This window comes from Poecilia mexicana, unplaced genomic scaffold (genome assembly GCF_051168715.1).
Source record: "Poecilia mexicana isolate PSO_F unplaced genomic scaffold, ASM5116871v1 scaffold_18, whole genome shotgun sequence".
In the NCBI taxonomy this organism is placed as follows: domain Eukaryota; kingdom Metazoa; phylum Chordata; class Actinopteri; order Cyprinodontiformes; family Poeciliidae; genus Poecilia; species Poecilia mexicana.
The window spans coordinates 3,686,460-3,713,189 of NW_028263387.1; the positions used below are offsets into that span (position 1 = coordinate 3,686,460).

A 26,730-nucleotide genomic window follows, 5' to 3' on the forward strand; every position below is an offset into this window, starting at 1 on the left:
GCAAGAGATTATGAGCTAACTTTAATTAACTGCTGTTTTCCTAAATTCTTTATTATGAGAGATCATCAGATTACTCCTCGTTTCAATTTTCAAATATGAAACTGAAATCTAATTTTGTACAAATACAAGATCACTAATGTTTAAAATATAATACCTTTAGTTACAAAGGGCAGTTTTCAACTTTGGTTAGCTCATTAAGTAGAACAGCTGAAATCTTTTTACTTTGGGCTTTTTTACAATCCAAGTCTTCAAGGTTGCCTGTCAGTGTGTCCTCCAGTCACAGTGCCTAGTCATGTTTAAACCACAAACATCTGGGTTTTATGAGGGATTTATTTACAGATAAAAACCTAATACCCTCCTTCACTCTGGTATTCCAGAGTAAAATGCAGTGGGAACAAATACTGCCAGACGTCATCTTACTAATAAATGATTGTAAATCCAGGTGTCCTGTGAAGTCTTCAGAGGTTTTCTTTTGTAGGTTAGTTCATCTTTTAAAAATGGAAAGAATATGACACAACTGCAAGCTGACCAAAGCATGGGTGTCTACTTAAACTTGGTCATCAGTAGATCCTTGATCAAAGAAACAGACCAGATGGCCACTGTAACTCTGTAGAAGCTGCAGAGACACGTAGCTCAGGTGAAATAATCTATTAACAGAACAATAGTTAGACATATGTTCCATAATTTGGTCCTTTAGAAACAACAGCAACAAAAAGCCAATATTGAAAGAATGGCATACATTCTCCTGATTGTAGTTTGCTACAAGTCACATGGGGCACACAGGAAATGTTGAAGAAAATGGCCAGGAGGCAATTCAGACTGAATCATTTGAGTCTCTTGCTGCAACTAAAGGTCCTCACATACTTAGGCATATTTCACTCCTCAGAGGTCTGCGCGAATTTTAGGTGAACTCAAAGCAGACACCCGCCATATACATCCGTGCTTTGGTACATTCTTACTACCTCATAAGCGGTATAGCACAGAAAACTCTTTGCCACGAGGTGGTCTGACCTCCACTAGTAGGTAAGGAGGGGTGAAATGTCCAGCCCAAGAACACAATGACTGAGACTAACAAAGCAGGAATTCAAAAGAGGAACCCACTGGTTACAGGGCAAACTTCTACCTTCTTAGCCACTGTGCAGGGTTTAGTCTAAACAGTCTAGCAAGTTTTGTGTTCGACACAAGCAGCAATATTTTCCGTCCCCTAATCAATGGACGGTGTTAGCTGTACCCTAACCAAACCATTGTTTTGGTATGTACTTGCAACTGAAAAGGGCCCTAGAATGGTGAATGGTACAATTGAAACAGAAAATAGTGTCACTAACCGCATTGGTACATTGCTGTATCACTCAATGGAATCAATGACAATCTTGCAAAAGGATCTCCATCCGAGTTGACTGTAGATCAATTATTTTGCAAAGAAGAATGACTAAAACTTTCAGTTATTCTGTTCAAAGCTAGTAGAGACACATCCCAAAGGACTACTATTGGTGTTGAAGGTAGTTATAGTAGTGACTCAAATATGTGCTTCACCTTTTATACAGTAAAGAAAGGAAATAGTACCTATTCCATTTCAAAACAATGAACCCGATGGAGCATTAAGGATCTGAGATGTTTTATGATAGATCAGTTATTGTAGCATCTTCAACATTATGTTGTTACTAGTGTTAAACATGTGAAGCATAGGAAGCACTGCCAGATATAAGAGAGGCCACATTAACTTTAGGTTAGGACAGTGAGACACTTCTTTTTTTTTTCTCCCACAGCAGATGATACCCCCTGTCACATCCTATTGTTCCAAAATGTGCACATCCTTAGCTGGATGCTAAATTTACCCAGCCTCAGTGTTAACGTTGGGTGGGAATTTTCTCCACTGCCTCCGGCGCTGTTCTCAGTCCGTCAGCTCGGCTGAGCAGCATCACGCTGTCATCGCCTCTGTCAAAGCAGGCCGCCTCCGCTGCCGCTGCCCACCGAGGGGGAGCTAGCTAATAACCGGCTAACGTCCGGTATGCGTTCAGGGCGGCATACGTCGGCTAACTCATGGAACACCGCAGCTGTTTCTCTCTCTCCAGTGATTTTCCACTTTGATTTCTGTAGGACTTGGACCAAACTCCAGCAGAGTGATTCATCTGAGTTACAACACTGGTTCCAACTGAAAGAGGAGGAGGGTGGATGAGTTGCGCAGTAACAGATCAAAACATGTGGCCAGATGTGTAACTGATTATCCCACTGTTAGTGATATGCGGTTGCTGTGTGTTTGTTGGTGTTGTCTCCATGTCCACTGCAGTTTTTCCTTCTCCACATCACCTCATCACAGTGGAACACCGCAAGGCGACTATTTGGGACTTTCTCCTCTGTCAGGCTATTCCTGTGTGACCTCCTCCTCTCAGATCCCCTGTTCCTCCCTGTCCCCGCTGCTCTCCTTCACTCATCTGCCTTTGTTGCACTGAGCCCTCTCTGATTCTTCTTTTAACTCGTCCGTCCCGTCACTCATCAGCCTCGCTCCTAATTCCTGCCCTCCTCCTCCTTACCCCTCCTTTTCTCTGTTTTCTATCACTTCGTCACGTCATTACTGTAACGGCTGAAGGCTTCGAGGCAGAGCTTTGCGGAAACAAGTGAACGAACACATGCCCTCTGTCCCTTCCACACGCTCCTACACATGCGACACCCTGCATGCAAATGCGTGTGGAAGAAAGGTGGCCAAAGTCGAGGAGAAGGGAGGTCAGTCGGGCAGAACTGCAACGGCGGGCTTCGTGCGGCGATGCAAACAAACACATCCTGCACCATGGAATGAAGTCGATTTAGGTCCTCTAAAACACTCCTGTCATCATGCATTCAAACCCTTTCTACTCATGTGATGCCAGAGGAGTGCAAGGACGCCACCTAATGGCGAGAATGCATACCGGCTGCACAGCTGGAGCTGGGTTGGGGGAAGGGAAGATCTGGGTAGGTTTCTGTCTGAGTGAAACTCTGGTGGCTTTTAGGCTGAGGCTACAAAAGACTGACTTTTATCAGCGGCCATTGAAATTTTTTTTACATTTATTTAACCTTTATTTAATCAAGGTACATTTCTTGAGAACAAATGATCACTTTCAACAACAACCTGTTCAGAAAACATTGAAACATCGTTTGATAGAAAATTGTACAGCAAAAAAACTAAAGATTAGCGCTATCAAATCAGTTTAAACAAATTTAATCAGATTATCAATATGCCTAACTCTGTAAGTTTGAAATATAAATGTCCCCCATATCAGAAACTGATATGGGCGACTGAATGCATGTTTTCGAAACATGCTTAGGAAAATGTTTTATTGCCTCAAACCAAGCATGTCTGAAGATTCTTAGTTTTCAAAGTTTTTATTTGGAGGAAGTCACATTGTTTTAAACGGTAATTTAGAAAAGTCACTCTCCATTCATTTCCTATGGGACTTGTGCCATGAGGCGACAGTCATTCAACCAGCTGACTGGCATAAGTCATGCATGGGACATTTTGAACTCAGAGAAGTAGATGTGAACACACGGGCTAGCGACACATCACACAAAAGTTTAAAAAAGTGGCTGGATATAACGTTAACCTCTGTGTTTTCTTCCTACAAGTTGTCTCTTGTTAAAATCTTGATGCCTGTGTGTTTGTGTGTGCTACAGCTTGGCCCCGGTACCGTGTGCTGCGGGTCCAGGAGCTGGGTCAGTACAATTTGGAGATCCTGTCGGCCGACCTGTCTGACGACGCCCTGTACGAGTGCCAGGCCCCCGACGCCGCTCTGAGGTCCAGAAGGGCCAAACTCACCGTCCTGAGTGCGTTTCCGCTTCTGGCGTCTTCTGGAGACAACTCTCCACACTTGGTTTGTGTTTCTAACGTCTTTCCCTCCGTTCCAGTCCCTCCAGATGACCCGGTAATCGATGGAGGACCGGAGGTGCTGCTGAACGCGGGGGAGTCCTACAACCTGACGTGCGTGTCTCGTGGAGCTAAACCGCCTTCGATGGTTGAGTGGATGAAAGATGGGCTGCCGATAGAGGGCGCTGTCAGTACCACTGTGAGTTTCATCAGGCTCTTTAAGGGTGCATTCACATCCGCCCTGTTTAGTCCACTTTAGTTTGTTTGCCTGGAAAGTCTGGTTCGTTTGATGAGGTGTGAATACGCAATCAAACCGATGTGCACTCTGGTCCAACTGAAACCCTAGATCTCGGTTCAGCTCAAGTGAACTCTGGCACTGTTTGAATACATATTTGAATAGTAAGCATATCGGAGATCGCTCCAAAAGCAGGAAGCCAACTATTCTGGTTAAAACCAGCCGAAACAAAAGCAGGAGTCCAGTACTAGTGGGAGAAATGGCTTTTGACCTTTTTACCATGGACAAGAGAAATCTTACAACTACTAAAATCTCCACTCCATTTTTGTTTATGTTTTGTGAAGAAAGAAGGTGTGCTCAGTGTCTTCTTTGTGGATTTTTTTGCCATTTGCTTTAAGGGTTCGTAGTGTAGCGCCAACTTGGGACCTTAAAGGTGTTTTCCCACCTGATAGTCCTGTGCTCTCTTTCACTCTGCACTTTGTCAAACAAACCAAACTCTTTGCAGCCTGTTCCCCTCCTCGCCTGCGGCGTGCTGCACCATGAACCACTGAAAGAAACAACACAAAACCCTCTGAACAAGACATGAGCGCAACTTCCTTCTCCGCAAAATGCAAACAAAAATGGAGTGGCGTCAGATTTTAATGTTTGTAGGATTTCTCTTTTGTCTCTTGTCTTTGTGGCAAAAGAGAAATCAGGACGGTCCTCCTGGTAGCACGACACTCACATGTATATTTTGGTTACCAGAATACTTTGCATTCTGATATTTACCCAGAATGCCCAGGGTTGTAGTGCATTTCCTGTTTTGGAGCGGTCTCCACTTTGTTTGACAACACACATTCAAACCACACCAGGGTTCACTTCATCCAAACTCGGTCTGAGGTTTGTAGGCTCACCAGAATGTATCCGAATTTGTTTGTGCATTCACAACTCCACAACAAGGCAGACTTTCTAGGTAAATGAACTAGAGTTTGACTAAAGTGGATTAAACAGGTCTGGTGTGAGTGCTCAGTTGGACTCAGGAATGTGGTCAAGCATTCTCTAGGTGTTTTCACTGGGTGTCTGCTCTCCAGGAGGTGCTTCCAGACAGGAAGAGGGTGACCACGCGGAGCTACCTTCCTGTCCACCCCATTGACACTGACACTGGAAGGAACTACAGTTGTGTGGCCACCAACCAGGCCGCTCCCTCTGGCAAGAGCACAACCGTCACCCTTAATGTGCACCGTAAGTCCTGCTGCTGTCACCACCAGGCAGCAAATTGAAATAAATCCAAAAGTATTCATACTTCTTGAATTTTCTCACATCTTCACAAGTCATAGGCACTAATTTCACTACTTTGACTGAAGACTGTTTCTGTGTGACATCATCACTGCTGACCCACCTCTTTGGCTTTTGCTTTTCCACTTTAAATCTCTGCCTGGATATATTGCTGGAAATCATCTGGGATTTGGGGTTGTAGCTTTCAAGATGCTATCTAATCAGCCAATCCCAACTGTAAAGACTACTTCTTGTTGCCAGGGTGACACGTCATAATTACTGTCTGAACTTTGGAAAAAAAGTACGAGCAAAAACTCTTCCATCTGCACTGCATCCAATAGCAGAGGTCTCAATTATCCAAACGTGTAATGCCTCAACTAAAAAACTATGAAAAATCCAGAATTAAAACAAATTAGGACTAACTAGTCCAACATGCTGCCACCATGGCAACCAGACCAAGCAGAACGGGTCAAGCAGCATAACATTAAGTAGAGTGTGTAACATCTGCCACCAGATGAAGGACTTTAAGGATGTTAGTAACTAATGCATGAAAAAGCATCTTGCGTCAGATAATCCTCTGAACTGCCATGCAGCTGTAGACTCCATGTCCCAAGAGTGTCTGTTCTTCGTTTCAGATCCACCAACAGTGACCCTGTCCATCGAACCGCGCTCTGTCCTAGAAGGGGACCGAGTCACCTTCACCTGCCAGGCTCATGCCAACCCTCCTATTATGGGCTACAGGTCTGCTTCAGCCTCTTTCCTTTGCAACACAAGCTAATGCAGCTGAGCCCATAATTATTCAGACACATGGAAGATTTCCATTTAAACCTACTTTGTTTGAATCAAGAAGTTGGTTTCTGATGTCAGCAATTAACTTTTTGGCATCACGACAATCAAACTCTGCCTGTAACTGCTGAGAAGCTTTTTTACTCTCCGTGTAAACAAGAACATCATTTAAAAGTAAAATACAACAATTGAAACCAGAAGTTTACATGCACTGAGACAACTTTTTTTCTCACTGTCTGAATTTCAATCCAACCGAGCTTCTCTTGTTTCATGTCAGTTGGAATTACCAAAATTATTTCTGCTTGCTAAATTCTACAACAATGAGAGAAATAATATGTTAAATCTATTTATAAATGTCTTCTAAATCAGAAGTTTACATTCAGAAGTAATGGGTGGAAAACCAAGAAATTTCTTATAGGTTAACCAATAGGTTAATTAACACACTTAGGCTAATTAGAGACTCACCTGTGGATGTATTGTAAGGCTGTGAGAAGCTTCTCTAAGGAAACCTAATATGTTTGACCCAAGTCATGCAACTCAAAGACAAAGCTACTAAATACTGAGGAAATGTATGTAAACTTCTGGTGTTGAAGACATTAACAAATAAATCTGACTTATTGTAGCATTTAGCAAGTATAAATAATTTTTGATAAGTTTTGTCTGGTGTAACTTCAGACAATGAGAAAAGAAGGAAGATGTGTCTTTTTATCCAGTTTATGTAAACCTCTGGTTTCAACTGTGCTATAGTGACCAACTACTGAACAGATGACATCGGTGAAAATGGACAGAGATTCCTCTATATGTATCAAATCAATCAATCAAATTTTATTTGTATAGCACATTTCAGCAGCAAGGCATTTCAAAGTGCTTTACATCATTAAACACAAAAACACAGTCATGTAACATTGAATAAACAATCAAAAACATTAAATTTCCCACCGATTCGAAGTTCTGCCCTTCAAATCGGCAGAAAAAAAAACAGCCGCGAGGGACAGACTCCAACCCGCAACCCTTTTAAAACAACGGGGGGACTCTAAACCTGCAGCCCTTTTCTCCCTTTCACTTGAACCCGGGTTGGGATTCAAATCCCAATTGTTATTTATGTTCCATAAGCAACTCTAAACAGGTGGGTTTTAAGTTGAGATTTAAAGGCACTCAGTGTTTCAGCTGTTTTACCGTTTTCTGGAAGTTTGTTCCAAATTTGTGGTGCATAGAAACTGAAGGCTGTTTCTCCTTGTTTAGTTCTGGTTCTGGAGATGCAGAGCAGAACCAGAACCAAAAGATCTGAGGGGTCTAGAAGGTTGATACAACAACAGCAGATCTTTAATATATTGTGGTGCTAAGCCGTTTAGTATTTTAAAGTATATTCTCTGAGCTACAGGGAGCCAGTGTAGGGACTGGTATTATGTGCTCTATCTTCCTGGTTTTAGTCAGAACACGAGCAGCAGCTTCAGCTGTTTGATTGATTTATTAGTCAGACCTGTGAAGAAACTGTTGCAGTAATCAATACGGCTAAAGATAAACGCATGGATGAGTTTTTCTAGATCGTGTTGAGGCATAAGTCCTCTAATCCTGGAGATGTTCTTCAGGTGGTAGAAGGCCGACTTTGTGATTGTCTTAATGTGGCTCTGAAGGTTCAGGTCAGAGTTCATCACTACTCCCAGGTTTCGGGCTGATCGCTGGTTTTCAGTTGTAATAACTGAAGCTGTGCACTGACTCTAGTTTGCTCCTCTTTAGGTCCAAAGATAATAACTTCAGTTTTGTTTCTGTTCAACTAGAGAAAGTTTTCGCACATTCACACATTTATCTGTTCTAAACATCTATTCAGTGATTGGATGGGTTTAGAGTCACCTGGTGACATCATAATGTAGAGCTGCGTATCATCCGCGTTGTTATGGTAGCTAATCTTATTTCCTGTTATAACCTGAGCTGTTGGGAGCATATAAATATTGAATAGGAAGGGTCCTAGGATTGAACCTTGGGGTACCCCACTCCAAGTGTCACCAGGTTTTCTTGGGATTGCAAACATGACTGACTCCATTTACTGCCTCATCTCCAACAATAAGCACTTTTGGCATACCTTTCATTTTCCTGGTGGTCACTTTGTCCTTTGGAGCTTTAGGGGGTGGATGTGTTGGTCTTGCCTCATTGTTGATGTTTGAAGGTGAGGTTTCACTCAGAGGCTCAGGCTGAAGTGCAGAAAATCTGTTTTTCAGTGGGATTCTCACGGAGTCAGAATGTTTTGAGGCTAGGGCTGGTCGCTTTGTCCTTGGGAGCGGGGATGGTGGAGATGTTTTGGTTCCAGCTGCTTGTTCACTTTTACTTGGTGGAGCAGGAATTGAATACAGGAATAAAATTAAAGGACATTTTTCACGGGAAAATGATCAAAATTCAGATTTTGAAGTGAAGATAAAATGTCTCAGGAAAACAGTGAACTGGAATATGTTGTTTTCCAGTTTATGTTGTTTTTGTTTGTTTAGAAAATGTGAGTTTCTTTGGAAACGTTGCCTGTAAACTGTTATCTTGATGTAAAACCATCAAGATAACAGTTTGTGTGAACGGCAGGTGGGCTAAAGGCGGCGTGGTGCTGCAGGGCGCCAGGGAGAGCGTGTTCACCACCAAGGCCGACCACTCCTTCTTCACCGAGCCCGTCTCCTGCTTGGTCTTCAACGCAGTGGGGAAGACCAACGTCAGCATCTTGGTTGATGTTCACTGTGAGTCACGCCGCACTCACCTCACCGTGACAGCTGCTGGAGCTCACAGACATAATAATTGTCCCCATTTCTTCCTCCAGTCGGTCCCATCCTGCTGGTGGAGCCACAGCCCAAAACAGTCGATGTGGACTCTGATGTCACCCTCAACTGCAAATGGGCCGGAAACCCTCCACTCACCCTTACCTGGTTCAAGAAAGGATCCAACATGGTAAAAACTAAACTCAAGCTTTTTGAATTCTTAGTCTGCCCCTGACAGAGACATTAATATTCATAATGTGTATTTAGGATAACCAGGTTTTCTCAAGTTCCTTTAAAAAAAATCTTGTTTTAAAAAACCCCCATTTCAAATGTTTGACTGCCAATTTGATTTAATTGATTTTAGACCCACATACTTCTGTAGATGCTATTCAAAGCTTACAATCTTCCCTGTTTTTCCTGTAAATGTAGTTATGGTCACAAAATAAAACTGGCCAAACAGTTTCATTTTAGTTCTGTCAGACCACAGGATATATCCCCAACAATGAAGGTCTTTGTCCCTCTGGACGTCTGCAAACTGCAATTTGGCTCTTTATGTTTCTATTGGATGATGGTTGGACATCCCCATCATGTCTGTATTTGCGTATAAATGTTTGAACAGATGAATTAGGCACCTCCAGAAATCTGGAGACGGTAAACTTTAGATTTTTAAGACATGAACAAATAAATCTCTCACTTGTTTTTTCTCTTTATTATTGTGGCATTTAGCAAACAGAAATAATTTGGGTAATTTTGATCATTCTAACTGACCTAAAGCAAAATAAGTGTTTTTTGTGGGGGAAAAAAAGGTGGATGTGTCATTTTTATAGTTTTATAGGTCGGTTTATTTGATTGAAGCATTTACTGAACAATTTAGGATGGAATTAAGATGCGTTCACCTTCTGGCTTTAATTGGACCTGCATCCAGGACCAGAACTGGATAAAAGCCAGAAAACCCTCCTCACATCAGAGCCACTAAATATGTCCCGACTCGGCTCACGCCCACGCCTGTATAATCAGGTGTTTCTCTCTCTGGGTGGTTTCCTATGTAACCATCATTTTCCTCGCTTCATTTTCTGATAGATGTGGTTGCTAGGCAACTATAAAACCCTTGTGACGGGTTAAGAACTGCAGCGGGAGTTTACATTGTCAGTCATATTGGGTCAGAGTAGTAGATCACGGTGACTCTTTAAAGTGAGTAAAGCATGCGGAGAACGCGATGCAGACTGTTCCTTCACTCTGCTGTTTGCTCTGTTTACATTCGTTGCTCTTTTGTTGCCTCCCCCACAGGTTCTGAGCAACAGCAACCAACTGTATCTGAAGTCAGTGACCCAGGCGGACGCTGGCCAGTATGTGTGCAAGGCCATCGTTCCGCGGATCGGCGTAGGAGAGACCGAGGTCACGCTCACAGTCAACGGTCTGAAAAAAACTTTTTAGTTCACACCTTAAGGCTGCAATGTGCAACCTTTATTTCACCAAATATCTAAAACAATATTTGTTGTTCTACAACAAATATTGTTTTACATATTTGTTGAAAATATCATCATATCGTGACAGTATGGCGTATGAGACAGATAATTTGTGAAAAAAAGGAATTGAACTCCTGTGCCTTCTTCCAGTGCGAACTAGAAAGAGCCAATCAGAGCCAAGAGGCGGATCTTAGTGCTGTCAATCACTTCATGTACATGCTGCTCTGTTAGGTTACAACTTCTTCCTGAAAGTAGAACCTGTCATGAATACTAACTAGTTAACATAGCCAACATGATGGTAGACAAACAGTTTTACCGGGCCGGTAAGTTGCTTCTACCCCCATTAGCACATTTAGTAGCACGTACATGAAGTTAATTGACAGCGCTAAGACTCGCCTCCTGGTTGTTTTCTTCAGACAACAATAGTAGTTCAGGCAGGAGATGGAGGAGATAATTCTTTTCTCTGATTATCTGTCTCATAACACACTGTTACAACATGGTGACAGTTCTAACAAATATTTAAAGAACATACTTTTTATAAAAGTTACATACTGTGGCTTTAAAAGCAGACTTTTTTTCAGTTACTGGAGAGTAAAAATAAGATGGAATCACCCCCTGCACTTGATGAGTCTGTGGTCTGTGTGTGTTCACAGGTCCACCCATCATCTCCAGTGAGCCTGTGCAGTACGCTGTGAGGGGGGAGAGAGGAGGCGTGAAATGCTATATAGCCAGTACACCCCCTCCAGATAAGATCGTAAGTAAAAAGCACCTAATAGAATTGTTTACACCATTTGAACCCTTTCACATTTCATACAGGCCTAAACAAAGTAGTTCATTATTATGTGAAAGGGACCTGATACATTATCTATTGAGATTCTCAGTTGGACTTACACTGAGGCTTTGATCTTAACCTCTGCCCTGACCTCAACTCCTCTACCGCCTCTTCCTGGTTTTCTTCCATCATGGTCCTTCATTGAGCTTCATTCATCCTTCCTAACCAGCTTCTGTGCTGCGGAAGAGCATCCCCACAGCATGATGCTAGTAGCATCGTGTTCCACCAAGGGGGTGCAGTGTTAGCTTTCTGACACATAGCATTTTGTATGTAGGCCAGGAAAGACAAATTTGGTCTCATCTGACCAGATGACCTTCTTTCACGTGTCTGCTGTGTCTCCTTTGTGACTTTGCCTGTAAACAGGCTTTGTATGGCTTTCTTCAGAAGTCGGCACACTTCTGCTAATGCACTAATAGCAGAGCTAATTTTTTGTTTAGCACTTCAATGCTTTTGCTAACTCATGAAAGAGTTTAGTGCTCTTAGCTTCCCCTTGGTCATTTTTTCCCATACGAATTCTAAGTCACTGGTTTGTCTGTTTTGTAAACTTTCAATCAAGTAAAGTTTGACATCTGTATTGAAGTTTTAGTTATCGACCATTAAGAATTCATCATGTAGTTAGATGTTTATATTGATGCTCTTATCCTGAAGTGCGTGAAGACTGTTTAAGCAGCAGTTCTGTTTTCTTTCTTGATGTTTTTACCTCAATAACTTTATTTCAAACAAGAATCATACATAAACAAAATAAATCATCAACAGTAGAGAACCAGATCTAAATATAAATACAATACCTATGGGTAGAATAAAACATGTAAATTATAATGTCAAAATTAAATTTGAGCTCCATGGTGGATTCTGTCTGTAGATATATGAAGGGAAGGCATAATTTGAAATAAAATTACTGCCTTAGTGCTTTAGAATTTGCTTCTGCTAAATATCATATATCATGTTGGTGAAATGGTTTAGCCTTAGCTTCTGCTAAATATTGTGTTGGTGTAATGCTTTTGCGTTTATTCTTCAAAATATCATACTGTAGTGTAGCTATAGTGGTTTAGAGTTAGTTACTTACTTACTTACTTAGTTTAGAAGTTTAGAATTTCTCCTTCGCACTTGTGCGCCGCTTTGTTTTGGTCTGTCCCATAAACTCTCAATAAATTACCCTGAACTTTATCTTTGTAAGGTGACTACGTGTGAAAGGGTTCAAGACTTTTGCGAGACACTTTAGCAAACCGTATGGAGCACTTTCAGTGGAAACTTTCAAATCTCAGCGACGCATCAATTATTGAGCTGGGAACAACGACAGACAAGGAAAGGCTTTGGCCACAAAGAGCACATGGTTGTAGCTTTTAGGCTCACAGCAGTTGGGATTAGACTGCTTCCTGTCCCTTCCTAAATGACTCGCTGGCTGCTGTTAGACACTGTCTCTGTTTTTTTTTTTTTTTTCTGAGTGGTGACTCAGCCTGGAACCCTCTCTCAGTGCGTTCCTCCATCCCAGCACACAAACAAAGCAACTCTAAGTCAGTCCGCTTTTAGTTCTGCGTCAGTGAGCAGGCCGGATGCGGCGCGGAGCTCCGCAGCCGCCTCGGCTCCGTGACTGATCCGTCCTGACTTGTGGCACCGCACTCCCTAATGTGACCGAGGGAGTTGGGGGACAGAAAGACATTTATAAAAGATGATGGACTGGAGAGGAGCAGTTGTCCCTGTAAACGCCACAGCCAGGAGGTTCCGCTCCCCCCCCCCTGCTCTGCCCCTCTCCAATAAGTGGGCACATTATAGAAACATGTGGGCTTATGCATAATTAACTGAGCCTAGTACAGTACTTGAGTGCTGAATAATACAGCTGCTTTTAGTGGCTCTAAAGGTGGAGAATGAGCAATGTTCTCGCCAGCTCAGTCACCCACTGTGATGCTGCGCTTCAGCTTGCAGAAACATCAACACTGCTGCCGCTCGCATGAGAGCCTGTTAAAGTTTCTGTTGGAGGGAGACGGATGCATGCGGCCGCCGCTGATTACATCAGGCAGTGGACACAACAGAAGAAGGATTTAAGGTTTTTCTTACCAATTCAACTTTAAACGCTTGCTGCTCTAGATCGGGTTGCTTTCTGTTACACACACGAACGTTAAAGGGACATCCATCCATCCATCCATTTTCTTTACACCCTTCTCCCTAGTGGGGTCGGGAGGAGTGCTGGTGCCTATCGTTAAAGGGACAGTATCATGTAAAATCAACTTTTTTGAACTTTATATCCAAAAAATACCTGGAGTGTTGTCTTGATTCTTTCATTCATGTTAGGAAAATCCTTTGATCTCCCGTGGCAACCATTCAGCTGTGCGAAACACCTGGGTGGACCTCGGTATGCCTTGGAGACGCAGCTCCTCCTCAGAGCTGCAGCCCTCCACTGCGCTCCTTCAGACTAGCCAGCAGCAATTAGCAAACACCTGGTGGAACTGCACATCAGCTGAGCTCATTATTTGAGCTACATCTCAGTGAAACGCTGGTAATAACGTTATTTAAGGGTTAATAGAGAAGCCATGCTGTGATGACTTCCTGAAGGCGGAGTTTCAGACAGAGTAGGAGTTTTTAAAGAGACAGAGGCCCAATTTTGCATGTTTACCACTGAGCGTCAATTTCTCTGAAATCCCTCGATACATTTGATTGTTGCAGGTTGCAGGTCCAGTTGATGTTGTATGCATTCTTCAGCAAGTACCGCCTTTGCTCATACAGCGCCCTACTCCTCAGAAAGAGCCTCACACTTTAAGATCGGCACAATGCTGACGGCAAATGTCTTTTTTTCTGGCACGTGCCAAATCCAGACAGGATAAAGGCTTACAAATATTCTGATAAGGTTCCTCAAAGGGATTTGAGTTGCATATAACATGAATTCGCTCCAACTGAATCTGAATGCCTCTCTTTGATTGAGTCTCATCAGGCCGTCGTTCTGCGTGTGCGCTGCAGGTGTGGGCGTGGAAGGAGAACGTGTGGGAGAAGGAGAAGGGCACGCTGCTGGAGAGGTACACAGTGGAGCAGAGCAAGCCAGCCGCTGAGGGCGGCGGCGTCCTCTCCACCCTCACCATCAACAACGTGATGGAGTCGGACTTCCTGTCCACCTACAACTGCACGGCCTGGAACGCGTTTGGCCCGGGCACCATGATCATTACGCTGGAGGAGAACGGTGAGTTAGAAACACACACTCTGTGTTGTTTGAGTGAGTAGTTACACCCTGATTGTACTCCTAACCTGTGGTGCGTGTGTGTGTGTGTTTGTGTATTTCCCCCCCATCACACACAGAGGAGTTTCCAGTGGGGATAGTAGCTGGCAGCACAGTGTGCTCCACCATTGTCCTCCTCATCTTCCTGCTCATCCTCGTTCTCGTCTTCTACCGGCAGAGAAAAGGCAGTGAGTCATGCTCTCTGTGAGGTCAAAGGGCGTCCACTCCTCCTCCGGTGTGGGGATGTTGGCTCTCTTTGAGTTCCCGCAGCTCATGAAAACACCTCGACTCCACAGGGGTGTGTCTGGCCTGTTTTTCACTCAGTGTGTTTGCGCTCACAGGCCGGCGCGGTGTCACGCTGGGTAAGCCCGACATCAAGGTGGAGACCATCACCAAGGAGACCCACAGCCTGGAGGAGGACTCCGGCAGCGTGTCCACGGCCTCGCGCATGGTCAAGGCCATGTACTCGGTGAGCGGCAGGCAGCGGGGCGTCTGTGTTTGGGTTGGGATCTGTTTCCGCAGCCCGTAGCTGTAGAATAACTCCCTGACTCCCTGCAGTCTAACCACGCTGTACCTTTTTAACTGAAAACAAACACCAACCTACTCTTCACTCACTCCTTTTTAACTCCTCTTTCTCTTTTTCTCTCATACTCTGTTTCCTCCTTCCCGCTCCTGTTTTCTGTTCTGGCTCCTCTCCTTTTTGTTTGTTCTGTTGTTTGACGGTTTAGTTTCTCCCTTCTGTGTCCTTCTCTCCCTCTAATCAGCCTTTTAAAGATGACATAGAGCTCAAGTCTGACCTGCGCAGCGACACCCTGGACACCCGCCAGGAGTATGACCTAAAGGTGAGCTGCCTTTCTGTAAAACTCCTCAGCTTTTTATTTGGACTGAAGTTGATATGGAGTTGACATATATCATTTGTCACATTTTTCAAATTATTATTTCAATTATTAGGGCAAAGGAGCAAAACTACCCCATGTGACTGTTGTGACTGAATGTTCTTCTCTTTATGTGGAAAATGTTTTGTGTCTTGTTAAATCCTGATACACTTGAAGTAATATGTACTCTGTCAACTAGAGGAGCTGTTGTCAGTCAGTTGTGTATAATGTAACAGCAACACAGAGAGCAAGAAGAAAGAAGAATATGAGTGGATTTTAGTTCCTGTGTTATTTTTGCTTTGCTGTGGGGCATCGAGCTTAATTAATAAACCCACATCTCCAGGTTTCATTTTGGAATTGCTCTCCTCTGGATGGCAAGTAAAACAATTGTCTTTGTCCTCCTGCGTTGTGTGTATGCGCAACATTTCTGGATATAAACAACATTCAACATGTCTACAGGCTTTTTTGAGTCCAGAAATGGACCACTGTAAAAAATATAAAAATCAGAAAGTTCCATTTTTGTCTGGAGGATAAAGGCCAGGTGCTCTAGCACCCTGACAGTGGCAGGTTACAGGTTCGTTGTCGTGCTGCAGCTGCTGCAGAACCTCTAGCTAGCGTGGCATGCAGAAGTTTGACTCAGTCCATGTTCGCCATTTCTGGTTTTCATGTGTTTACTGTTAACTTTGTCTGGAGGCTTTTTGCTTTTTCACATAGAGCCAGCTCCGTTCAGATTATGCTTTTTCTTTACAAATCCAATCATCAGTTGAAATCTGGTTGTTATATTTACTCAACTTATCTTTATCTGATATTCAAATTTGTTGGATAAATTTACGTGGCCAGACTGTAATACTCTTCCACTTTGGTTTGTGATAAAGCACTTTGAACCACCAAGCTGCCAAAATGTTTCTCACAACCCCCCTTCCCATTCTAAGAATAATCTGTGAGGGCAAAGGAAGGCAGACCCCTGAAGCTGAAGTGTTGCCTCAGATCATAGGGAAGAAATGCAGACCGGAATCCACCCCAGGACTAGTTTGGTTAGATCACTCTGACGTACTTCTTCTTTTCTTCTTTTTCCAATCCACTGCCTGAAGCACTATACAATGAAACAAAGTTAGAGGGAGGGAAGACGCCTGAAATAGATTGGCACAATGCTGCCAGATTAAGACAACAGATAAGCAAATTACCAAGTTGTAGCCGCAGGCCTAAAAAATATTCCACAGAATCTTGGAATAAGGCTTTCAAGATCCATTGAAAGGCTTATTTTCAGCCTTAAAGCAGAGGATAACTTTCACAGCAACGGAGAGGTCCACGTGTTTTCTCATACAATTATTTGTATGAGAATAGCTGTCAAGGATATTGTGATCTCTACAAAGCAACATAAAGCCAAATTCCAAAAAAAGCACGGACACCCGGGCTGTCCTCCGCAGAGAATGTAAAATGATAAAACAAGATAAACTGAACTCTTTCTCTTTTGGTATTCCTCTTCTGAGAATATCTGAAAGTGTTGCTGGAAGTAATATGTACATTACGTAGTTAGAGGGACTTAATGGCACAATTTAATATGTATTTACAAGTGAAATTATTTGAGTAAACTTCTGCATTTTTGTTTAAATATGTCATATCCTTTTATATTTGGAGTTTTTACGAATTTCAGGTTGCAAAGTGTTCACACACCTCAGACGTGACATTTTGTCCAGTTAATAAAACAAACTACATATTTAGATGAGTATTGAACAGTCTTTTTAACGGTGGTGGGCACACTTCTGCTAATTCACTAATAAAAGAGCTCATTTTTAGGGGTTTGTTTTTGCTAATTTTGAAAGTGTTGTAGCACAATTAGAGCCCCCTAAATTATTTTTCCAGTTAGATTCTAAAGTCCAGGCTATAGGGCATTCTGGTTTTGTGTTGTTTCCTTCAGTGGTTCTTGCTGCAGTGCCACCACAGGCGAGGAGTGGAACAGGTTTCTCAAAGGGTTTGGTTGGTTTGACTCAGAGCAGAGACAAAGAGAACCACAGCAGCTGGAATTGTAACAAATATTTCAGTTTTACACTCCAATCAGGTGTTTCCACACCTGATAGTAAAGTGTGAAAACACTGTGCTATGTACAGTGTACAATCAGGTGTGAAAACACACTTACACTCAGCATTTATTTGAAATCATCTTAATCGTTCTTCCATCTGTTTCCACCTGCCTCTGCAGGACCCCACTAACGGATACTACAACGTGCGAGCTTCCACCCAGGACGAAGTCCACCCTGGGTCCCGTTCCACCTTGCACTACTCCGACTACCGCTCCCCTGCAGGAACGCCAGGGGGTGCGGCCTCTATCAGTAGCAGCACAGGGGGCTCTGGAGCCACCGCCAGTGGAGGAGCCCCTGTCCCCCCGGGTCCTCTCACCTCCCCCGGACGCCCGCAAGCCTGCTACGACCCCCGGCCGCCTTCCAGACTGTCTCACATCAGCTACGCCCAGTTCAACACATTCACCCGCGGGGGCCAAAGCCAGCAGCCCCCCGCCAACCCCACCCCAGCGGCCACTGACTTTCCTGGTGACTGTAGCCTCCTGGACTCCACTTCTCAGCTGGCCTACGACAACTATGGTTACCCTTCACACTACCAGACCTACCGCATGGGCTTCGCACCTTCCAGCCTGGCCCCTCTGGAGGCCGGCCCCTCCTATGAGATGTATGGGGTGGGGTCCGGGGTGCCAAGCCCGGGGGTTGGGGTCAGCCCCAGTGGCCCGGCTCCCTCCGGATCAGAGACCGGGTTGGGGAAGTACGGCAGCTCCACCCGCTTCTCGTACACCTCGCAGCACTCTGACTACTCTCACAGCCGACACACACAGCGGATGCAGACTCACGTGTGAGAGCGAGACACCGGACCCCTCCTCCCCCCTCCCACCCTCACAGTGTTAGCGGAGCATAAAGAGGCATCTTATAAATAGAGTCGCACCGAAAAACACACACATACATCCATAAATGTACATGTCCTGCTGGACACAAACACACATAGACACATGCGTGCGCACACACACACACACACGCACACACACACACAGGCACAAATCCTGAAACCATGCCCAAGAGAGAGAGAGAGAGGGAGTGAACACAGGGTGAAAATGAAGGATGTTTTAAAGAGACAGGGACGGGAAACTGATTTCCCTCACTCCCGACGTTCATAGACGCTAGCTCTGTGAGAGCGGACAGTGCAAGTCACAATCAGGCCGAGAGAGGACAAGAACTTGCAGATCCAAGGAGCCCCCACCCCACCCGACCTCCGTTCCAAACTGACGTAAAGTTGAGGGGGAGAAACCTCGGCTAGTGGGAGCCACGTCTGGCCGCCATTTTTAATTTTCTTTTAGCTGGTTGTCTTATTCAGTGATCATAGAGCACATAAACAGTAGTGTCCCAGAGAGCCCGTGTGTACAGTGCGGTCGGGCCCTGTTGGAGGGTAGTGGGGGGAGGGAGGGTGGTCGTCCATCATGTTGCACTTCGTCCACTGTATTCATCCTCTTAACTATATCTCTGTTGTGTCTTCTGTTTATTTGCACACCAGACTAGAGCTTTGTATTCTATTTTTTAAACATTACAGAATTATTTTTGTCAGCGTAAAACATGTATGTTAATCGTGTACGATGTTACGGACCAAATGGCGGATCACGAGGGAAGAGCTGCCCCAGCGGCTGGAACCTGAACCCCCCCACCCCACTCTCCCATTGTTAAAAAAAAAAAAAAAGGAAAAAGGAAAACCTTGTGCCAAACGTTCGTGTTCCTCAGGACCACGTGTATGCAGTAGACGCTCCTCCGGTCGGTGGAGACATCGCTGTTTTTTTTTTTTTTTGTTTTGTTTTTTTTTTTAACCATAAAGCCTGGCGCAGATAGGGGGATGATGGGTCTGGAGTGGCCTTATGGGGGAGCATGTCATGCATTTTCCATTTTTGAATCATTCCTCATTGTTTGCCAAATCTGGCCGAAGGAGAAAGGTTTTAATGAAGGCTTATCCGCAGTATTGACATGTATTAAAGCGTGTGAGCGCGAGAGTGAGTGTGTGTGCGTGTGTGTGTGGTTGGTTGTTGGGGTTGCACACTTCCATTTGTACAGTGTGTTTGTATAGAAGCGTGAATGAACGTGTGTGTGTGTGTTTCAGTATACGTCCATATCATTTCTCACCAAGCCGTTCCAGTACTTTTATACCTCTGGTAGGACTGTATCCTGTATTATCGTGTCTTTGAATTTAGGAGAATCCAATGTTTATCTTATCGTACTGTTGGTAGCAGAAGACAGCTGTTCAAAAAGATGTACGACAAACATTATCAAACTCTCATTTTTTAATTTCATTATCCTCGATATTTTTTAAAAATGGTATGTAATTATTTTTCCACAGTATTACATAAATAAAAGCACTGTTTTTTAAGAAAGTCTTGTGTGGTTTTTTTTTTTTGGTCTCCTTTCATGTTCAAAAAGGAGAGAAAAATAACTGAGTCTAAAAGACTCACTCTTAAATCTGCAGCATATGAATAAAATATTTGAGTAGTGACTTGCTTTTTTGTATTAAAATGTTCAACATGTTTGCGACAAATACTTTCAGAAATTAAATATATATGTATAAATAACGTTTAACCATTAATATTTTTAATAGATTAGTGGTTTTATTATGAAGTGATGAAGCTGAATATGACATTCTATACAAATCCAGGTACAAGATTATGATGTATGTGTCAATACTTTTCATTGTAGTTGGCAAAAATCACATGTGGTATACCCCAAGGTTTAAACCTGATGACTGAATCAACTCAATCGTTGAGCAGATGCATAGAAGAAATTGATTCATGGATGTACCATAACTTTCTCCACTAAGTAGAAACAAAACTGAAGTAATAATTTTTGGACCTAAAGGAGAACCATCAAGAGTCAGCACACAGCTTCAGTTATTACAACTAGAAACTAATGGTCAGAACAATGTAGTATTATAAATCACATTGGAGTGGTTTATAATGCCACTGCAATGTTTTTTTAGTTTTTTCCCCCTGATATTTAATGTTTTTGTCTGATTTTAATCAGTTCTCGCTTTGCACATAAAACTTTAATCAAAAAGTGCAAACACTTTTTATACAGAACAAATACATGTATTTATATAATGACAATGGCTTTTGTCGGAGACTTTACAGAATTTCGAATTATTTTCAATAAAATCTTTAAATTTTTAGGTCATTATTGAACAGATAAAATAATTTAAAAAAAATCACAATTTTGCCCCTTACCGCAAAATAGTTTGGACACCACTGTCTTAAATAATGTTGAAGAAGCAATGTATTATTTGCGCCGACAGGCGGCGGTAACGCTCTAAACCCCTTGCTGAAGTCTCGGAAACAACTAAAGAAGAGAGCTGGCTAGTTGTTTAACAGCCAAGATGGCGGCGACGATGTTGAGGTCGCTCTCCAGGCTGGGAGGACGTCCTTCAAATAATGTATTACTCAACAAGAGCTTATTGAGCCCTGGCTGTTCGCTACTGCAGAACAGGTATGATGAGAAGGAAACACCGGGATATGTGAGCTTTGTTCCGCTGCTTCTATGCACAAACTGGGAGGCTAATGCTAACATTATGCTAACAAGGTTTTTCTGTAAAAACAAAAAAAAAACCTGTCAAATCCACACTCACTCTGAACGATAAATACGCGTTTAAGCAAGGTATTATAACAGCAACACATACATGCACGGGGGAATTAAAGCTTAGCTGTCGGAATGTTCTACTGTTTATTTCAGACTCTGCATTTTCCTTCAAAGTGTTTCTTTCTAGCTTCTGTAATTATGCAACTATCCCCTCAGTGTTAATATTAGTCAGTAGAATAAGAATGTCCCTGGCTTGCTTTGGTTTGAGTATATAGTCAAGGCGAGATAAACTCATTACTCAGGCTTAACATCTTATGTCACCATATTATATGACGTACAATGAAAACTGCTGTGGTTTAATTAAATATCGTGGTTAAATTTTATATTTGGCGGCTTCACACCTATACAAAATAGATATAGATATATCTTGACATTACCTTGACCATTCGTATTTCCACCCTGTGCTGCTGGATAGAAATGTTGGGGTAGACTAAATCCTGGAGCACAGTGCTTTAAACAGTATGCTAATATCGGGTCGATAAAATCCAATACAATTTTTTTAACTTGTCTGATTGATTTACGATATCAATATTGGATCAGGACGACTCTTATTACAGCATCACCACCTCAAAACAAACAAAAAACGTGAAAAGATTAACTTTTCTTCCACTGTTTTTCCCAATTTTGGAGCTTGAACCCTTTTATTTAGTCTTGCAGTGCTATTGGATAGAAAATTAGCATGTGCTACCCCCCATGTTACAGCCCTTCCTCACAGCATCTCAAACTTCCACAACATGAAAAATATTGGCTGAGCAAGATCTCTGTGATTCACTGCACTAGATTAATTAAAAAATAATACAACTAATAACTTGTAATAAAGGGTAAATATCCTTTGAAATGTTTTGGGTGATTATTACAATGTCTCTAGAATGTGTATTTTTTTAAACATCTGAAATATAGCATGTTATTAATTATATTTGTTACTACAAAATGTTCACAAAACCTTACAAATAAATAAATATGAAAACACCCTATATTCATCTTGGCATGCGGGTGCCCCTAAGTTCCATGTTGGGGCTCCTCTTGCTTTTACTTGGCATTGAGAAAACCTGTTCCATTTGGGTTCCAGGCAGAAGCAATGGCAGCCAGATGTGGAGTGGATGGAACAGTATGGGGGGGTGGTGATGTATCCCACCGAATTCAACAAGAACTGGAAAGTTCCCCCATGGAACGGTACGAAGCAGCCCGCCTTTTTGTCGCCTGCTCTTCTCCTCCTTCACATCAGTCCTGAACCGTTTCCCTCGTCTCCTTCCAGACAAAGATCCCCCCGCAGAGAAGGACGTGTCCAACCTGACCATCAACTTCGGGCCCCAGCACCCGGCCGCTCACGGCGTGCTGCGCCTGGTGATGGAGCTGAGCGGAGAGTCGGTGAAGAAGTGCGACCCACACATCGGCCTGCTTCATCGAGGCACTGAAAAGCTCATCGAGTACAAAACCTACCTGCAGGTACGGACCAACAGGCACAACGCTTTAGGGGTTTTGTTTCTGACGGCGTACATTTCTAACGTGAAAAACGCAAACAAAGGGTTATTTCTCTGACATTTAGATCAATATTTCCTAGTGATTTCTTCCCTTGTCCATCAGGCTCTGCCATACTTTGACCGTCTGGATTATGTTTCGATGATGTGCAACGAGCAGTGCTACTCTCTGGCTGTGGAGAAGCTGCTGAACATCCAGGCTCCGCCTCGGGCCCAGTGGATCAGAGGTGCTCTTTTTATCTGTTCATGCCCAATGCATGAATGTCAAATTGCGCTACTATGCGGTCAATGGAAACTTAGTTAGCGTTAAACTCGGAAAAACGATCATCTTTTAAGCTTTGATGATTTTATTAATTTGTCTTTTATAAAACGGACTCTTAAGTGTGTTGATAACTTTGTTCCGGATGTGATTAGTCAAGCAGGTCCGTTCCAATCTGTTGTGTTTGCAGTTCTGTACGGAGAGCTGACTCGGATCCTGAACCACATCATGGCCATCACCACGCACGCGTTGGACATCGGCGCCATGACGCCCTTTTTCTGGATGTTTGAGGAGAGAGAGAAGGTCAGCAACATGCCTGGCTCTGTCGCGCTGTGTTAATGCAACAAGACGGCCTCGTCTGGATTGGTAATGAACCTGAAAACATGCTTGTCCTCTCCCAGATGTTTGAGTTTTACGAGCGAGTGTCCGGAGCCAGGATGCACGCAGCATACGTCAGACCAGGCGGCGTTCATCAGGTGTGGACTGGACCCTCGTTTCTTTCTCTAGAGTCAGTGATGCATCATAACAAAGCTGGGCTCATGGGGTTTGTGTGTTGCAGGATTTGCCCCTTGGCCTCATGGATGACATCTATGAGTGGGGCAAGAATTTCTCCCTGAGGATTGATGAAGTGGAAGAGGTAACCCAAATCTGAACAAGTAAATGTTGATCATCAGCTGTAGAGCAGGGAGAACTGACCGCAGGGCCATGTTGGCTTCTGTCTGCCCAGATGTTGACCAACAATCGGATCTGGAAGAACCGTACTGTGAACATCGGGGTGGTCAGCCATGAGGACGCCCTCAACTACGGCTTCAGGTAAGCCTCTGATTAAAGTTGGGACTCTGCAGCTTTATGGGTGGCTGACGTCTTTATGTCACATCTTTACCAGCGGAGTGATGCTGCGTGGGTCGGGAATCAAGTGGGACCTGAGGAAGTCCCAGTCGTATGACAAATATGACGAAGTGGAGTTTGACGTTCCAATTGGATCCAACGGAGATTGCTACGACAGGTAAAGAACGACTCTATGCTGGTTTATGTCGACTTGTTTTCAGTTTAATTCAAACACATTCCCAAAGGGAAATGAAACGTTGTCGAAACGTGACGCAGCGAATCTAAAGATGAAGACTTTCCAGGCAGCACCATCACTGCTAATCCACCTTGTTTGCTTTTTCTGCTCCTTCCTCTGATTAGAAAGCCAGGCATAGAGATGTTGGAGTAGGGGATCTGAACCTTTATCCATTCTGATCAATGATTTGAACTTCCTCCTTCTCTTTGGAATTTTCATAGTTCAGACATTATTTGAGCTTTTTAGGTGCTTATCAACCCCTCCCAGTTGTAAAAGCAACACTTTGTTGCCATGGTTATGCATTATAACCACGTGTTGAAACAAAAATAGTAAAAGCGAAACATCTTCTAGCTCCACAGCATCCAAAACCAGAGGAACTATCATCAAAAAACCAGAAAAATGATGAGCTAAAGTCTAGAAAAAGAAAAAGAACACCATTCTAGAACTTTCTTCTTTTCTGTTTCTGCTTGGATTAGTTGTGTTGTGGTGAAATAAAACTCTTAAGTTCTCTTCAGTTATTGGGAGGATAAATTGATGTGGAGAGAAATATTACTTGTTATAAACTCCTGAATTTTTTTTTCTGTGTGTGTGTGTGTGTGTAGGTATCTGTGCCGGGTGGAGGAGATGAGGCAGTCCCTCAGAATCATACTGCAGGCCCTCAACAAGATGCCAGAGGGGGAGATAAAGGTGGATGACGCCAAGGTAGCTCCACCTAAGAGGTCTGAGATGAAGGTAGGTGGAGCGGATGGATCTGTTTGGATTCCTGATCCGAGTTCTGATCAGTTTTGCTGATAAACTCACTTTAATAAGCAGAGCGAAGCTTCAGGGATGTAACTCTGTTTGTGTTTTTCCCCCTGTTCCTCTCAGATGTCCATGGAGTCTCTGATCCATCATTTCAAGCTCTACACTGAGGGCTACCAGGTGCCCCCAGGGGCCACATACACGGCTGTGGAGGCTCCAAAGGTGAGGCCCCTCATGCTGGGTCACGTTTAGGTTGTGTTTTATTTCACTTTTTCTTGATTTTCTAAGTTCTAAACCAACATTCTCCATGGTAATTATGATGATTTTACTCACCATAGCTGATTAAGACTGAAACGCTTTACTCAGGTTTTGGCTTCCCAAGGTGCATTTCGTTTGTCCTTTGGAATATTTCAGAGAATATTCCAAAATATTCCTGGAAATCATTCCAGGAATATCTTGAAGTTGCATTCCACGGAAAAATCCCTAAATACTGAACCATGAACAGAGTGAATAGTGGTTTACTGTGGACCGATTTACTCTTAACTTTGTTTAGTAGCAAAACCCCAATAAAGTGCTAATATTAGTCAGCATTTATGTTTTTAGAGAGAGTCTACAGTCTTCATTAATCATACTATCCTGAAATATTTTTTAAATACCCACACATATGATTGATAACTATTAATAATTGGTCTCTAGTTGGTAATGGAACTGCTCAAATACACACTCAGTGTGTTTAACTGTAAAGTTTGTGGCTGTTACTGTCCTCCATCACTGCTTGTTCATACTCTTCTCAAGTTAACGCCACAAAACACACATATTTTATTGGAATTTTATGTGATAAAGCAATAGATGGTGTGTGATTATTATGAAGTGAAAGTAAATGAATGGTTTTAAAAACTGTTAAGTCTGAAAAGTGTGGCGTGCCTGTGTATTCAATCCTGAATCAGCATTTCTTTTACCCGAGTTTTGTGAATAGTAGCTATGCATACAAACATAACGCTAGATTTGATGAAGAGATTATGTGAAGAGGAGTTTTCAAATGGTTTGGACTTTGACTGAGCCATTCTAACACACAAATGTGGTCTGATCTCAATGTGCTCTGATAAATTGGAAAAAAAAATTAAATTTGAGAAATCTGCGATCAGTCAATTTCCCAAAATAGTTTCATTGCTGACAAAAAATACCTGCATGTGAAACTGATCTTATCCCAAATCAGACCTTTTAAAGATCAGAACACTGCAATCGGTGCTCTGCTGGTTTGGTCTGAACCGTTGTATAGTAGCTCTGGTTGCATTTCCATAGAAACCACATTACACTTAATAATTTACTCTTCCTTTTCTGTTTTTTTTTTCTATAACTCTATTCAATATTGAACCTGTCAGTAGTTCAGCACAGATGACATTCTAACCACAGTTTATTTCCAACCGGTGTGGTGTATTAACTGTGTGTGTTTGTGTATGTGTGTGTTGCAGGGGGAGTTTGGTGTGTATCTAGTATCAGACGGTTCCAGCAGGCCGTATCGCTGTAAGATCAAAGCTCCGGGATTCGCTCACTTGGTGCGTACAACATTATGCGGAATCAAATAATAATGCCTCCTGATCAATAATTTAGAATATTTAACCGCTTGTCCTCCAGGCTGCTTCCAACTCCTGACTTTTCCCCAAATGTTTTTGAATCACTTTCAGCTGACGGCTACATGAAGCAGCTTAGCACGTTTAACTGGTGGCTTTCAGGGCAAAACTGTCTTTTCAACTGGATAAACAAACTATTAGTGCAGTTAGTGGAGAGACTCCAGGCTGTTTAGTCATGAATAATAATAAATAAAAAAAAAAGAAGTTGTTAAAGCTGCTCTGGAGGCGTAGAGGGCGCTGTTGGTGCAGATATTAACGTGTGCTTCTTTCTAGGCCGGTCTGGATAAAATGGCCCAAGGTCACATGTTGGCAGACGTGGTGGCCATTATCGGTGAGAACCGGGTTGTTTTCATCGTTAGAAAAGCAGAAGCGGTCATAAAGTTTCGCCTCGCTCAGCCTCATCTCTCTCTGTCTCTGTTTTCTCCCCTCAGGAACTCAGGACATCGTGTTCGGGGAGGTTGACCGTTAACGCTGCTGATGCACAATGTGCTTCTTGTTTTCTGTTGAATCCAGTCACCATCCAATCACACATGTATAATACTTAAATCTACTTAATAAACCTTTTATCTCCTCGTTCTTCCTGTCTGAACATCGCTTCGTTTCCTCACACTTCAGAGTTTAGATTATGTCAAACCCAACAGCCTCAGCTGGTGCCTCTTTTCCTCTGGGTTGG

At 43.0% G+C, this 26,730-nt stretch overlaps 2 protein-coding genes across 3 annotated transcripts in view; both read left to right on the forward strand.

Annotated features, from left to right (window-relative positions):
• Positions 1 to 19,633, forward strand: part of kirrel1a (kirre like nephrin family adhesion molecule 1a) — a 42,565-nt gene extending 22,932 nt beyond the window's left edge. The window contains exons 3-15 of one of the 2 annotated variants that reach the window (XM_014991573.2): positions 3,646 to 3,795; positions 3,877 to 4,034; positions 5,141 to 5,291; positions 5,960 to 6,065; positions 8,676 to 8,824; positions 8,905 to 9,032; positions 10,130 to 10,256; positions 10,962 to 11,062; positions 14,093 to 14,309; positions 14,426 to 14,533; positions 14,687 to 14,814; positions 15,074 to 15,187; positions 17,420 to 19,633. In XM_014991573.2, the coding sequence (XP_014847059.1) occupies positions 3,646 to 3,795; positions 3,877 to 4,034; positions 5,141 to 5,291; positions 5,960 to 6,065; positions 8,676 to 8,824; positions 8,905 to 9,032; positions 10,130 to 10,256; positions 10,962 to 11,062; positions 14,093 to 14,309; positions 14,426 to 14,533; positions 14,687 to 14,814; positions 15,074 to 15,187; positions 17,420 to 18,082 (2,300 nt within the window). In that variant the 3' untranslated portion in view covers positions 18,083 to 19,633. The remainder of the gene's footprint in view (positions 1 to 3,645; positions 3,796 to 3,876; positions 4,035 to 5,140; positions 5,292 to 5,959; positions 6,066 to 8,675; positions 8,825 to 8,904; positions 9,033 to 10,129; positions 10,257 to 10,961; positions 11,063 to 14,092; positions 14,310 to 14,425; positions 14,534 to 14,686; positions 14,815 to 15,073; positions 15,188 to 17,419) is intronic. The other variant, XM_014991576.2, reaches the window with a different exon arrangement.
• A 947-nt stretch (positions 19,634 to 20,580) lies between these two features.
• Positions 20,581 to 26,633, forward strand: ndufs2 (NADH:ubiquinone oxidoreductase core subunit S2). Its single transcript, XM_014991577.2, has 14 exons — positions 20,581 to 20,735; positions 21,955 to 22,058; positions 22,141 to 22,331; positions 22,470 to 22,590; positions 22,813 to 22,925; positions 23,024 to 23,098; positions 23,182 to 23,259; positions 23,350 to 23,435; positions 23,509 to 23,628; positions 24,288 to 24,417; positions 24,553 to 24,648; positions 25,899 to 25,982; positions 26,331 to 26,388; positions 26,489 to 26,633. Exons 1-14 carry the CDS (start codon positions 20,626 to 20,628, stop codon positions 26,524 to 26,526), a joined length of 1,404 nt encoding a protein of 467 aa, XP_014847063.1. The 5' UTR covers positions 20,581 to 20,625; the 3' UTR covers positions 26,527 to 26,633.
• The last annotated feature ends 97 nt before the right edge of the window (positions 26,634 to 26,730 follow it).

What these genes read in the sequence shown, in the direction of transcription:
- ndufs2 (XM_014991577.2), top strand. Translation starts at nt 20,626, where the DNA reads ATGGCGGCGACGATGTTGAGGTCGCTCTCCAGGCTGGGAGGACGTCCT. An exon ending in GAAAGTTCCCCCATGGAACG is followed by an intron (nt 22,059 to 22,140) that starts GTACGAAGCAGC and finishes GTCTCCTTCCAG; the next exon opens with ACAAAGATCCCCCCGCAGAG. An exon ending in CGGCTGTGGAGGCTCCAAAG is followed by an intron (nt 24,649 to 25,898) that starts GTGAGGCCCCTC and finishes TGTGTGTTGCAG; the next exon opens with GGGGAGTTTGGTGTGTATCT.